This window comes from Brassica oleracea, chromosome C4, assembly GCF_000695525.1.
Source record: "Brassica oleracea var. oleracea cultivar TO1000 chromosome C4, BOL, whole genome shotgun sequence".
Lineage (NCBI taxonomy): Eukaryota > Viridiplantae > Streptophyta > Magnoliopsida > Brassicales > Brassicaceae > Brassica > Brassica oleracea.
This window is the reverse complement of record NC_027751.1, coordinates 53,416,944-53,430,902: the sequence shown is the minus strand read 5'-3', so window position 1 is coordinate 53,430,902 and position 13,959 is coordinate 53,416,944. Positions and strand designations below refer to the sequence as shown.

Here is a 13,959-nt window from a genome sequence, read left to right as displayed (position 1 = left end):
TGTGGTTTATTATTGTACAGTTCATAATTCAGATTAAACTAAATATGATTAAAAAAATCATCGATGTGTCTTAGAAGCTCCTCACATGATATAGAATGGCATGTATTTAATTGTAGCATCACTGTTTGTAATAATATTGCAAGTAGTAGTAATTTTTCTTCTTTATTAAGAAAGAGAAAAGTAGTTAGTAGCATATACGTGGGAAAGAGATAAAAATAGAAAGAGCATTTACGTCATGAATGATGTCAGGCTCTGTTCAGATTCATTGATTCTGAAAAGAATGCAAACGAAGCAATGGGAGACGATTCCACCATCCCTGGCTCCCTTACTCTGACTTGTTTCTTGCTCATAAAGCAAACCAGATTCACGTGCTTCCCCAGCTAACATGTCAACGCAAAGATTTGGCGAACTCGATTGCTTTCTTTAAGACAGGTTAGTTGTACTATCTAATACAGTATAACGTATAATTATGTGCACATACTTCACATCCGTTGTCAAAACGCAATTATGATTACAAACCTTACTAAGAAATATTTTACCAAAAAAAAAAAACCTTACTAAGAAATGATATTTTTGCACTTGTCATAGTCACAGCTAATGAAAGCAAGAAAGTCAACTAAAACAGATGGAAGAAAATTACAATCATTCAACGGTTTTTGGTATTGATTTCTTTGTGGTATACAGTACATATATATATATATATTTCTATTAATATCATGTTTCTAATTTGTAGCTGGTGAGAGAGTAAAACAAAAAGTATTCGCAGTGAAACTAGTGATTCTGTCTCTGGTTACTGCTATAATCATACATATAAGCATAGACAAAAAATGAATTCGGAGGACACATGCAGGCTGCTAAAAGCATAGCTGAACAGATTTTAGAGATCAGTTTTTGATTAAAAAAAAAAAAAGAAGAGAGATCAGTTTTACGGAGTAATCAATGCTACTGGATAATAAAATATTAACATGTCCTGCGTTTAAATAAGAGCAGGATTAATCCGGATTTTTTAGCGGAGGTTAAGAAACTATTTCTTAATTTTTAACTAAAAAAGTTAAGAACCGGTTCTTAAAAAAGACTTTAAGAACCAGTTTTTTAGCGGAAGTTAAAAAACTTTTTTAGTTAAAAGTTAAGAAACTAAGAAATAGTTTCTTAACTACTGGTAAGAAACCCACTCTAAAAACTTCTAGTTAATCATGGTTTAATAGAGTCGTAGTTGAACAAAACAGCTAGATTACTACTACTACTGTCATATATCCATTTTTAATGTATTCTTTTAATCAATGATCTGGACAGCATTATCAGACAAGAATGGGCAGAGAAAATCATTTAAAATTAGGTCAAGAACAAAATATCTTACGAATTCTCTCAAGAAGTTAAACAAAATCAAAGAGTATAATATTAGATCCATAAGACCATATTTATTAATTTTCATGAATTTCTAATTAATATTTGTTTGACATCCATTAATTTTCTCTTTCTTGAGAAAGTCACGGCTTGTTCGTCAAGAAATAAACAGAGCATGTATAAACTCACACGAGTCTTTTACAAACCTCATATTATATATTTCATATGAAAAAATAATATATAAGCATAGAGATCTCTGCACATTAATTCAACAGCTTATACGGCAGACACCAAGAGAGTCGCTAAACACCTTTTCCCTTTTCAGCTTCTTCTTGATCCTCTTCAAGGTATATATCTACATATACATGTACAAATATTCTCTGCTTTACATATACATGTGTATAACCTCTACTATGTAGTTCTGTATTCTGTCTGGACCGAAGCTTCTGTGAATCCTTGTTGTAATTGACAGGACAGATCTTTTGCTTCAGGTTTCATCATTTTGTCAGATGTTCTTGAATAAAAAAACAAGAAAGGCAGATCTTTAGGGTATTCAAATGTTTGGTGAACTACGGATTGTGAAAGCCTTTGTTTTGTTTCCTTTATGTTCTTTTGTTTCCTTCTTGGTCTGACCTTTATGTTCCCCATTTAGATACTACTCTCTCTTAAAGATCTCAACTCATAGATTTGGAAACTTACTATTATGTCTCTCCTCTCTTTTTTAAACGCTTAGGATCATAAGGGCACTGTGGAAAGTCTAATGGCTGCAGAGAGCGGCTTAAACGGAGATGGAAATATAGTAGAAGACGTTTCTGAGACCAAAAGAAGCAGAGAAGAAGACAAAGAAGTGAAGAAAACAGAGAAGAAGGAAGAACATGAGAAAACCAAAACGGTGCCATTTTACAAGCTATTTGCCTTTGCAGATTCCTTTGATATACTCTTGATGATCCTCGGGACGCTTGGATCTATCGGAAACGGTCTTGGCTTCCCTATTATGACTGTACTGTTCGGAGATCTTATAGATGCCTTTGGCCAGAATCAGAACGATTCAAATGTGTCCGACAAAGTTTCCAAAGTAAAAACCAAATGATGTTTTTGTGTCTTAATAAGGACCGCTTTCAAGATTTGACTTGTGCTAATAACAGTCTATTAATCTCACTCACAGGTAGCTCTCAAGTTTGTATGGCTTGGAATCGGTACTTTTGCGGCTGCTTTTCTCCGTAAGTTCTTGGATCTGTCAAAGATTTAATTAACACATCTTAAGTAGAACAGAGTTTTTAACGTTCTTGATGTCTTTAAATGTTCAGAGTTGTCTGGTTGGATGATATCTGGAGAGAGACAAGCAGCAAGAATAAGGAGTATGTATCTAAAGACAATATTAAGACAAGATATAGCCTTTTTCGACGTCGATACAAACACCGGTGAAGTCGTTGGAAGAATGTCCGGTGACACTGTGCTAATCCAAGACGCTATGGGAGAAAAGGTACTCATATTAGTCAAACAAATAACATTTTTAAAGTTTCAAGATCCTTTGGTTTTTTAGATTTTTGAACAAAGGAATGACGTTTTGGGCAGGTGGGGAAAGCTATACAACTTCTATCAACATTTGTTGGAGGCTTTGTGATAGCTTTCTTAAAAGGATGGCTGCTAACACTAGTCATGTTGTCTTCAATTCCACTTCTTGTAATGGCCGGTGCGGGTCTGGCTATTGTCATTGCTAAGACAGCTTCTCGTGGACAAACCGCTTATGCCAACGCTGCGGTTGTAGTTGAGCAAACAATCGGTTCCATAAGAACGGTAACTAGGCTTACTCTATACACATTTGCTTAGCCAAAAAAAAACCGATAAAAATTATTCGATCTTCATATTTTCCATAATCTTGATACGGTCGATCTTCTTGATCTCCTAATAATTTTTTAATATAATTAATCAGGTTGCATCGTTTACTGGAGAGAAACAAGCCATAAGCAACTACAACAAACATCTTCTCACTGCTTATAAAGCAGGAGTGATTGAAGGTGGTTCAACTGGATTAGGACTTGGAACACTCTTTCTTGTAATCTTTTGTAGCTACGCTTTAGCAGTTTGGTATGGAGGAAAGTTGATTCTTGATAAAGGATACACAGGAGGACAAGTCCTCAACATCATCATCTCTGTTTTAACTGGATCCATGTAAGAACCTCTCATCTTTTTTGTGTTGTTTTAAGTTTCTTGCAACCCAATCTAAGACTTGTTTTTGTTCCTTTATTAGGTCGTTAGGTCAAGCATCTCCTTGCTTAAGCGCGTTTGCAGCTGGACAAGCCGCGGCTTACAAGATGTTCGAGACAATAGAGAGAAGACCTGACATTGATTCCTACAGTACAAATGGTAAAGTGATGGATGACATCAAAGGAGACATTGAGCTTAAGGATGTCTACTTCACTTACCCCGCGAGGCCCGATGAGCAGATTTTTCGCGGGTTTTCGCTGTTTATCTCGAGTGGTACAACAGTGGCTTTAGTTGGACAGAGTGGGAGTGGGAAGTCTACTGTTGTGAGTCTAATAGAGAGGTTCTACGATCCGCAAGCCGGTGAAGTTCTCATAGATGGTGTTAACCTAAAAGAGTTCCAGCTCAAATGGATCAGAAGCAAGATTGGACTTGTGAGTCAAGAACCGGTTCTCTTCACTTCAAGCATCAAGGACAACATTGCCTACGGTAAAGAAGACGCTACAATAGAAGAGATCAAAGCAGCTGCAGAGCTTGCAAACGCTTCCAAGTTTGTTGATAAGCTTCCTCAGGGTTTAGATACAATGGTTGGAGAGCACGGCACTCAGCTTTCAGGAGGGCAGAAACAGAGGATCGCTGTAGCCAGAGCCATTCTAAAAGATCCGAGAATCTTGCTTTTGGACGAAGCAACAAGCGCACTTGACGCGGAATCAGAGAGAGTGGTTCAAGAAGCACTTGACAGAATCATGGTTAACCGGACTACGGTTGTTGTTGCTCACCGGTTAAGCACGGTGCGAAACGCGGATATGATCGCTGTGATCCACCAAGGGAAGATCGTGGAGAAAGGCTCTCACACGGAGCTGCTCAAGGACCCGGAAGGAGCTTACTCTCAGCTCATACGTCTTCAAGAAGAGAAGAAGTCTGAAGAGAATCCAACAGACGAGCAAAAGCTGTCATCTATAGAATCATTCAAACATTCTAGTTTGAGAAAATCATCTCTAGGAAGGTCACTAAGCAAAGGAGGATCATCCAGAGGAAACAGCAGCCGCCACTCTTTCAACATGTTTGGCTTCCCAGCAGGTATTGAAGGAAACGACGTCGCTCAAGAGGGTACTACAGAAGCTAAGACCAAACCAAAGAAAGTCTCAATCCGGAGAGTCGCAGCTCTAAACAAACCAGAGATTCCTGTTCTCATACTCGGTGCAATATCAGCAGCAGCTAACGGAGTTATACTTCCTTTATTCGGTATACTAATCGCAAGCGTCATCAAAGCTTTCTTCAAACCGCCTAAGGAGCTTAAAGAGGACACAAGCTTCTGGGCCATTATCTTCATGGTTCTTGGTTTTGCCTCCATCATAGCGTACCCAGCGCAAACCTTCTTCTTCGCTATAGCTGGATGTAAACTGGTGAAGAGGATAAGAAGCATGTGTTTTGAGAAAGTGGTTCACATGGAAGTTGGATGGTTCGATGAGTCTGAGAATTCTAGTGGAACCATTGGAGCAAGGCTATCGGCAGACGCAGCGGCGATACGTGGTCTAGTGGGAGATGCTTTGGCACAGATGGTTCAGAATCTTTCGTCGATATTGGCTGGTTTGATCATTGCCTTCTTGGCCTGTTGGCAGTTGGCTTTCGTCGTCCTTGCCATGCTTCCTCTTATTGCACTCAATGGGTTTCTTTACATGAAGTTCATGCAAGGTTTCAGCGCCGATGCAAAGGTAAAAACTAGTTAATCTTCATCGGTAGTTGGAAAAAATAATTAACTAATATATAAATATATATATATATTCAATCAACTCATAGACAATTAGTTTTAAGTTGGAAGCTCACCATAAATCCGAATTTTAACAAAAACTATATCTCACTTGTGTAATCATTGGCAGAAAATGTATGGGGAAGCTAGTCAGGTGGCGAATGACGCGGTTGGGAGCATAAGAACGGTTGCTTCGTTCTGCGCAGAAGAGAAAGTGATGAACATGTACGCGAAGAAATGTGAAGGTCCTATGAAGACAGGGATACGCCAAGGCATTGTCAGTGGTATTGGTTTTGGCTTTTCTTTCTTTGTCCTCTTTGCTTCCTACGCTTGCAGTTTCTACGTGGGAGCACGGCTGGTTGATGATGGCAAAACAACCTTCGATTCTGTTTTCAGGGTATATACATACATAAATAAAAACACAAACGGTTAGACTATTTATATGTTAGCGTTTTCTTGATTCTTATCATGTTTTTTTTTTTTTACAGGTTTTCTTTGCTTTGACAATGGCTGCTATGGCGATATCTCAATCTAGCTCATTGTCTCCTGATTCAAGCAAAGCTGATATAGCTGCTGCTTCGATTTTCGCTATTATAGATAGAGAGTCCAAGATTGACCCAAGTGTGGAGTCTGGAAGAGTGTTGGATAATGTTAACGGAGACATTGAGCTTCGTCATGTCAGTTTCAAATATCCAGCAAGACCAGATGTTCAAATCTTCCAAGATCTTTGTCTAAGTATTCGAGCTGGAAAGGTTAGTGACTAGTGCATTATTTAATAATCAAAGACATAACCTTAACTCTATTTTTTTTTTTTTTTTTCAGACAGTTGCTTTGGTTGGAGAAAGCGGGAGCGGGAAATCAACGGTGATCGCTTTGCTACAGAGGTTTTACGATCCAGATTCAGGTGAGATCACTCTCGACGGTGTAGAGATCAAGAGCTTGCAACTAAAATGGCTAAGACAACAAACTGGACTTGTGAGCCAAGAACCGATTCTGTTTAACGAAACAATCAGAGCCAACATTGCTTACGGAAAAGGTGGAGACGCGAGTGAATCTGAAATAGTATCAGCAGCTGAACTATCAAACGCCCATGGATTCATCAGTGGTCTACAACAGGTAATAATAACTAAAGCTTTAAGGTTTCTTGTGTCCCAAGGAATTAGGTAAAAAATAACCTAATATTGGTTTACTTATTTAGGGTTACGACACGATGGTGGGTGAAAGAGGGATCCAGTTATCGGGTGGGCAAAAGCAACGAGTGGCCATAGCGAGAGCCATCGTCAAGGATCCCAAAGTGTTGCTTCTTGATGAAGCAACGAGTGCTCTGGATGCTGAGTCTGAACGTGTGGTTCAAGATGCGCTTGATCGGGTTATGGTTAACCGGACTACAATTGTGGTGGCTCATCGGTTATCAACGATTAAGAACGCTGATGTAATTGCGGTCGTTAAGAACGGAGTTATCGTGGAGAAAGGGAAGCACGAGAGTTTGATTAATATCAAGGACGGAGTTTATGCTTCGTTAGTGCAGCTTCATCTGAGTGCAGCTTCTTAAAAAAATATCTTTATGTTCCCTAATTTTTATTTTATTTTTGGTCTCTTATGCTTTGTTATATATGATGACATCTTTTATCTTTTATTTTTTTTGTGGTGTGTATCAACGACAGTGTAGATATATATACAATTTGAGACTGAATGACTACACAAAAAAATCCTATCATGCTGGATTCAAGAAAACATGCTGGAGTCACTAATTAGCAAAACATGTGAAAAGAATGTATATGTATAACATGAAACTTTCCCTAGTATTTCTCAAATTAACAGGACTGAAGAATTCTATGTGCCATCAAACAATGCATTTATGCAAATAGAAATCGCCTTGGAGGATCCTCTTTGTTGAAGCAAGGCGTTATTAAATCTATATCAGCGTGGGCGTATTCACTTGTAACCTGTTCAATGGCTTGCTTGGAGCATACTAGTTTAATATGACTGAACTTTAAATTTGGTTTTCTTATATTGGTTCTTCTTTATATAAAACACTTATCCAAAACTAAACCAAAATCTTATTAAAAAAAATCCAAAAATCTAATCTTGTTATCAAATTATATTGATCCCTCTTCACAATCCAAATAAAGCTATATTTAAGTATACTTAGTCAAAGTATTTTATGATCCACAAGATTCATATAACCGATTAATTTTTTTTAACTATATAAAAAAATTTAATTATAATAAATATATTTTGGACAAATATATTTTAATCTAAATAACTCAAACTCAATCTAAAACCTTAAAAATCTTAGCCTAATATGTAAATTGGCCATATAAGTACGTAAATCACAATGGACTATGTTATATGCATGCTGGATCTAGACACAATCCTATAAAACATATGTATTAGTTTCTAAAAAACTTTGGAAGTTATATATAAGTAGATGCCTCTAAATTATGTGTAGCAAATTTATTAGAGTTCTTAAAAAATATTTATAGCCTCCGAAATCTTAAATTTGCTCATTGTTTATAGGCTTCATAGTAACTTTGGCCAATCTAACACTAAAGTCGTTGAAACAACGTCACTTCACGTGTATGATTTTAGTGATGCACGTGTAAAACAAAACTGATTAACCAAAATAACTCTAGAAACCCTGACTGGACGCCATAATTAAATCTACAAAGTAATCGAAGCTGAATTTTGATAAAGAATCAAAGCCTGATTCATGATAACTTATCATTGATTAGGCGATGGATGAGTTTGACTAGGCCTGGGCGTTCGGGTACCCGTTAGCATTCGGGTCGGGTTTTTCGGGTTTTCGGATTTTCGGATTTTCGGGTTTACGCTTCTAGGTCCCATACTAAAATTTTATTAGTACGGGTTGGGTTCAAATAATAACACTTCGGGTTCGGTTCAAAATTGTATTGCATCATAAAACCGATAAAGTAATCATATATCGTACGGATTCGGGTTATATCGGTTCGATTCTGATATAACCAAAGTAAAAAACAAAATTTTTGAAATAAAACATAAAGAAAAACATCTAAATTAAATAAAAATTAATCTATCACATATAAAATTGATAAAATAACAATAAAATGTTAAATCAACAAATTATAAAATACTTATTTATAACTAATTGTGTACTTAAAGCATTTATTAGAATTTTAATATTTATTATTATATATAATATTACCACAAATATTGAATTTAATAATTGGAATACTTATATATATTTCAAAATATTTATATTGACTATTAATTTCGGATTTTTCGGGTTATCCGTTCGGATTCGGTTAATAACACTTCGGGTTCGGATATTTTTTGTACCACCCTACAAGACCCGTTCTGGTATTTTTACGTTTCGGGTCAGATAACGGGTCGGGTTTTTCGGTTCGGGTTCGGTTCGGATTTCGGGTTCCGGATTTTATGCCCATGCCTAAGTTTGACTATTTGAGCTATTGGGTAGAAACAAAGAGGCGGATCCGAGCTGGTTCGTCGTTGATCATCGATTAGTAATCTTCTTAATTAAGTGGTGAATACAACTTATGATCCACTCTCACCGATCGTGTATAGGTTATTAGATTAGCTGAATTTATTGGCCGACGTTCTTGGCAATTATCTAATGAAAATTGAACTTCATATCACGTGAAACACTTAAACCAAATATTAAATTCGGTGACCAATGGTGTAATTGTTCGGCCCGCAGAAAGAATATGTCGACCCAAGATTGGTTTGTTTCACAGCTATTTGTTTTTTTTTCGATTTTCTTGTATTCTTTTCCTTTTTGGGTATTACCGAGGAGAATAATCAGAGTGAGTTCAGAATGTATGTACTATCATCGTAAACGAAAAACGAATTTTTTTTAATAAATAACTGACGATGGATTTACATATGACAAAACCTTTTTTCTTGGCATTAGTTTTAATAAACACACAAGTAGACTTGAACATCAGTAGTGGTAAGCTCTTGAAATCTTCAGTCTTCTGACGGTCGATAAAAACATTCTACAAAACAAAACCCCAAATGTACAAATATTTAATTTCTACAGAACGTTCTAAATAAGGAAATAATGATATCAATAGAGGAACAAGAATACGTACTCCCACGGAACATCACCAACCATCATCCAGTCACCTTCCTTGTCCGCGTATGTTAGCACATGACTCTTCTGGCCGCACATCTCTTCATCGTCAGCCCCTGTTATTACAATCAGTTTCATCATAAACTTTAACCTATGATGAGATAATAACTTTGGCAAACAAACAAAAAACCTATTAAATAGCAATAGGCGCAAGTATTTTTAGTTCTGTTAATTTATCAATCTATTTCTTATATATGGGGAATCAATCTATTTCTTATGGGGAAACGTTTCAAAACGGCTTAAAAGAAAGAAAAAAACTAGTGAATAATTAGAAAACTTAGATATATCAACATCTATTCTATATATTTATACATATACTTACAGAGAATGGATGCGTTGAACATGAAATCTAGGGTTCTGATTAGCTCATGGTAGCCATTAAGAGACATGAGATCGATCTTTCTCCCAATTGGAACTCCCTCCATGTTCACTTTCACGTAGAAGCTCCCTACGCTGTTACACTCGTTCTCTTCTTCCTCCTCCTCCGCCACCGCAACCGTATAATCTGCCGCCGGATCTACAACAGAATACCCATAACCACCGTTGAAATATTGCGTCCCTGAGGATGCCCCGAAGCTGAGTCCGAGCCTTAGGTCCGTGCTTAGGTTTCGAGTATTTGAAGAGCCACCGTATGGGTTGCTCTTACTGGTACTCTCTATAGAAGAAGACGACGAAGAACTTCTTCCTCTTCCCATATCTATCTTTCAATCTTTTTTTTCCCTTTTTTTATTTTCTTTTTTGGGTTGAGACAAATGAGTAATGAGCCGCCATGCTTGGTATGTACGTGTCTGTTTATATAGAAGATCTAGACTGGGAATTTCAATTTATTTTATTATAGTTTGGCGTGGTCTTCGTATTTTGTTTTATAAAATAAATACACAGTCACAAGTACAAATGCGACAGTGGAATGACGAGACAGCGTCCGCTAAAGTTGTTGTTAGTGTAGCAGACAGAAACACGTGTCAAATGTTGATTCGGTTAATGTGCTGGTTATGATTTTGTGGGTTCGGGGTTCTCTCTAAAACTAAAATGTATGGCTAACGTAAACAATTGACGAACAAGTTAGTGGAAGCAAAAATTCGGTATCAAGCGGACAGTTTCCAATCTAATTTTCAGATTATTTATCGTTAGTCATTCTAGTAAGTATGTTCATTAGGTTGATATGACGAGTACGAATGTTCTTTAATATATTTTACTATTGAGAAATATTCGATTCTATATTTAGGACATGCATTTAAAATTTATCAAAATGTACCTTTCACAGATTATGTTATTGATTAAATAATTTTTTTAATAAAGTTGAGAATATGTGAGAGTCTTTCATTTGAGAAATTCTCACATAAGTCTCACATTTATTAAAAAGGTTTCAGCTAATTGTTAATATGACTTTTTAGAGATTTCTTTTGAGAAATTTCCAATGTGGATGATCTTATCATTTACCATATATTAGTTCGAAACAGAATCATAAACAATTTTATTTGTTTTGTATTTAACGGTTGACTATAGTTTTTTTTTTTTTTTTTTTTTACTCGAACATAAAATCATAGAATTTAACGGACCGTTGCAAATGGTGAACCCGATCAAAACATGGCCATTATAATGATGCAAATCCTACGTAACATCTTAGTAAGAAGAGAAGTTGTTACACGTAATCATAAATAAGTAAGTAGAAAGAATTGAAAGTTTGAAAGAAAAAGGCAAAGGAAGAAGAGAGGGGCATGATGAGTAATGAATGGTTCACCTTAAAGGGAGGACCTAATGAGAGTTCCTTTGTCTATGGGACTTAAGGAGACGTCACAATTCTCATATTTGCAAGCACGAGAAAAAGGAGACATACATACGACACGACGACCAACGACTACATTTGTCATTTCCCACGTGGCACTTTTGTTTTCACGTGGACTCCCTACAACATGTCAGCATGTACATTGTATTGATTATTGAAAGTAGAACTATGTAATGAATCAAATTATGTTAGAAAAACATGCAAGACGAGATGCAAGTGTGGCTTGGTTCGGTTAAGTCAAATGTGTACGTCTGCTACAGATTTTACTATGGTTGGTATAATAGTTTTTTTTTTTGCTAAATTGGTTGGTATAATAGTTAATGTACTCATAGATTACTCTGAGTTTTTGCTCGATTCTTCGCTTAGCGTAGACTGATTATAGCTTTTTTTGGGTTTGTTCAACCGGGGAAAAGGTTTTCAATTTGTTGGTTTCAAAGTAGCTAGTGTGATTTACGAGAGATTAATGGATAGAAGATTTGTTGGAAATCTTCAGAAAGGTACGAAGAATACCACCAGTTGTGGATCTTATAGAGCAACTAAAAATGATACAATAATTCTCGTACAATAGGTAGAATTATCGGATGCAAAATCATTATGTAATATTTTTCATAGTTTATAATAGCATATTTACCAATATTAAAAAGTAGCTAATGTGACTAAACTACAATTATATTCAATTATACTTTGAGCAAGAGTTCAACAAAAAGGTAACTAAATGGCCACATTGATAAAAATATTATCTAAAGCTACACATATATTATTTCTGATATGATATATTATTAGATTCTACAACTTAATCTTTGTATATTCAGTTTATATGCTTTGCATGAAAATAAAACATTGATTTATTTACAAATCACTTTGTTTATTTTTAATTTAGATATTTCTATCAAACCCCAGTTAGCTTTGGTTTGGCTTGAACCATGTAAACAAAATTGAGACTCATACGCACACCAAAAATTGGAGCTGAAACTTATACTCGGCTTGGTTACTCTCAATTTGTTCGAGTTGTTTGTAGTCAATTAACTTGAAGAAGAATATGGACTTGGAACCAATTGATTTTGGAGAATATTACAAAGGAGAGAGTTGTTCCCTAACAACACTACATAACTGCCTCCGCCTCCTATCTGTCCCCTCCGTTTTTCTATATTTTCCTTACCAAAAATAATATCCCTCGAATTTTTCTAGCATACATAAAAGTATATATATACATTATTCTACAAAAGAATGCCTACTATAATTTCGGTAATTATTATAGAACTAGAAACGCATTTTATTGGAAACACACATACATAGTTCAAGTACTTTAATCATATATTTCTTTATTTATGCGCTAATTTTGAGAACCTAACTTTACTGCGTTGTGGTTGCTTGTCAGTCAAAACTAGGGCTTGCTTTTCAAGATGCGTGATTGCATTTGCATGTCTCGTGGCTTTTATTTTCTAGCCCCTCTTGTTGGACTAATCATAGCCTTTTGTTTTCTCCTTTGCTTTAAGATTACTGAAACAGTAGAACTTTTTCACTGAATATATTACATGTATTTTCCATTGAATTTTGAAATTGTCACTCAATCACTTTTTCTTACCAAATGATTTTAAACAAACCTATTAGTTACAAAATACGTTAACAGGAATATACAACTACCTAATTCATGCTTAACAAATTAATGTATCAAAATTGAATTTTGTTTGAGTCAAACATTTTTTTACTATTTTAAGCGAAACCATCTATTAAGAAACAAAAATATTGAACGAAGTCGAACTAACAGGGAAATACTGCCATGTCTTCCTTACCGAGTCAGATAAAGTGTATTCTGAAGCTTAATGCGTTTATGAATTATAAATGAAACTCTATAAAGTTTTGTTAAAATACGTGCATGCGTGCGGTGCGGTGCGGATATAGAGTCGAGATGTTACGTGCGTGTCTTTTTATAGATACTATATAATATTCATCAAAATCCTTAAAATGCTTGGATTACGCACGCAATTCATGAATTGTAGTATATAGATTTACCAAATCTTGAAATGATTTAGAGTTTCTTACAAAGCAAACCTTCGTTAGAACTTAGAAACTTAGAAACTTAGAATCATGACTCTGGAAGGATCGTATCATGGGCTTGGTCACCTTCTCGTAATGTCAAGCAGGCTCGACTCAACTCTAATTTGGGCTATATATGTGCTGAGTTCTTTTCTTTTCTTTTCTTGCAAATTAAACCTTACTGATATACGTTGTAGATTTTGTTAATAATATAATTAATGGTTGTAACTCATAAGAAAAACTGAATAAGTAGAGAGAGTTTTGCTATGCTGGACTAACATGCGCAGAACAAGCATAAGATGTGTTCTATAACGTTCACCGAAAATAAATGGTTCCTGAAACTCCAAATGTGGTGTTATATTTAGTGGTCCATATGGACATATATAGCAGAGGCAATTTTTAAAACTCTCTTCTGTATGATGTATTTAAAATATCAAATATGACATGTATTATGGATGTTGATCATAAAATACTGAATAACTATTTCATGTTTGTTAAATAGAACTGAAATAATAAGAGCATGATTATCCGGGATCCTTAGTGGGTTTCTTAGTGTGTGGGCCCCCACAAAACCTTTAAGGATCGGTTACAAAAACTACTAATTAAGAACCGATTTTAGTGAGTTTCTTACACTGTTCGCGGGCCCCACTGACTCGTGGCGGCCCGCGATTGGTTTGCTTTTAATTTTTTTTTTTTTTTTTTTTT

General features: G+C 35.6%; 2 protein-coding genes across 3 annotated transcripts; one reads left to right on the top strand and one right to left on the bottom strand.

Moving 5' to 3' along the window:
- The first annotated feature begins 1,553 nt into the window (after positions 1-1,553).
- LOC106342610 (ABC transporter B family member 4-like) lies at positions 1,554-7,014 on the top strand. Of its 2 annotated transcripts, none has more exons than XM_013781596.1 (11): positions 1,554-1,691; positions 2,078-2,419; positions 2,510-2,564; positions 2,652-2,827; positions 2,920-3,141; positions 3,278-3,516; positions 3,596-5,264; positions 5,430-5,696; positions 5,788-6,051; positions 6,122-6,415; positions 6,498-7,014. In XM_013781596.1, the coding sequence occupies exons 2-11, from the start codon at positions 2,105-2,107 to the stop codon at positions 6,849-6,851; spliced, it is 3,855 nt and encodes a 1,284-aa protein (XP_013637050.1). In that variant the 5' UTR covers positions 1,554-1,691; positions 2,078-2,104; the 3' UTR covers positions 6,852-7,014. The 2 variants fall into 2 exon arrangements, with proteins under 2 accessions (XP_013637050.1, XP_013637051.1); XM_013781597.1 differs by lacking the exon at positions 1,554-1,691 and adding an exon at positions 1,749-1,835 and having other exon boundaries at positions 6,498-6,851.
- A 2,166-nt stretch (positions 7,015-9,180) lies between these two features.
- Positions 9,181-10,166, bottom strand: LOC106340982 (auxin-responsive protein IAA20). Its single transcript, XM_013779801.1, has 3 exons — positions 9,754-10,166; positions 9,391-9,487; positions 9,181-9,294 (listed from the first exon to the last, which is right to left on the bottom strand). The coding sequence occupies exons 1-3, from the start codon at positions 10,124-10,126 to the stop codon at positions 9,240-9,242; spliced, it is 525 nt and encodes a 174-aa protein (XP_013635255.1). The 5' UTR covers positions 10,127-10,166; the 3' UTR covers positions 9,181-9,239.
- Between the last annotated feature and the right edge of the window lie 3,793 nt (positions 10,167-13,959).

Bases quoted from the DNA above. Each gene is read 5' to 3' on its own strand.
- LOC106340982 (XM_013779801.1), bottom strand. From the start codon at position 10,126: ATGGGAAGAGGAAGAAGTTCTTCGTCGTCTTCTTCTATAGAGAGTACC. The intron at 9,488-9,753 runs GTAAGTATATGT...TTGTAATAACAG, and splicing joins GTTCAACGCATCCATTCTCT to GGGCTGACGATGAAGAGATG. The intron at 9,295-9,390 runs GTACGTATTCTT...TTTGTTTTGTAG, and splicing joins GTTGGTGATGTTCCGTGGGA to AATGTTTTTATCGACCGTCA.
- LOC106342610 (XM_013781596.1), top strand. From the start codon at position 2,105: ATGGCTGCAGAGAGCGGCTTAAACGGAGATGGAAATATAGTAGAAGAC. The intron at 2,420-2,509 runs GTAAAAACCAAA...TCTCACTCACAG, and splicing joins TGTCCGACAAAGTTTCCAAA to GTAGCTCTCAAGTTTGTATG. The intron at 6,416-6,497 runs GTAATAATAACT...TTACTTATTTAG, and splicing joins TCATCAGTGGTCTACAACAG to GGTTACGACACGATGGTGGG.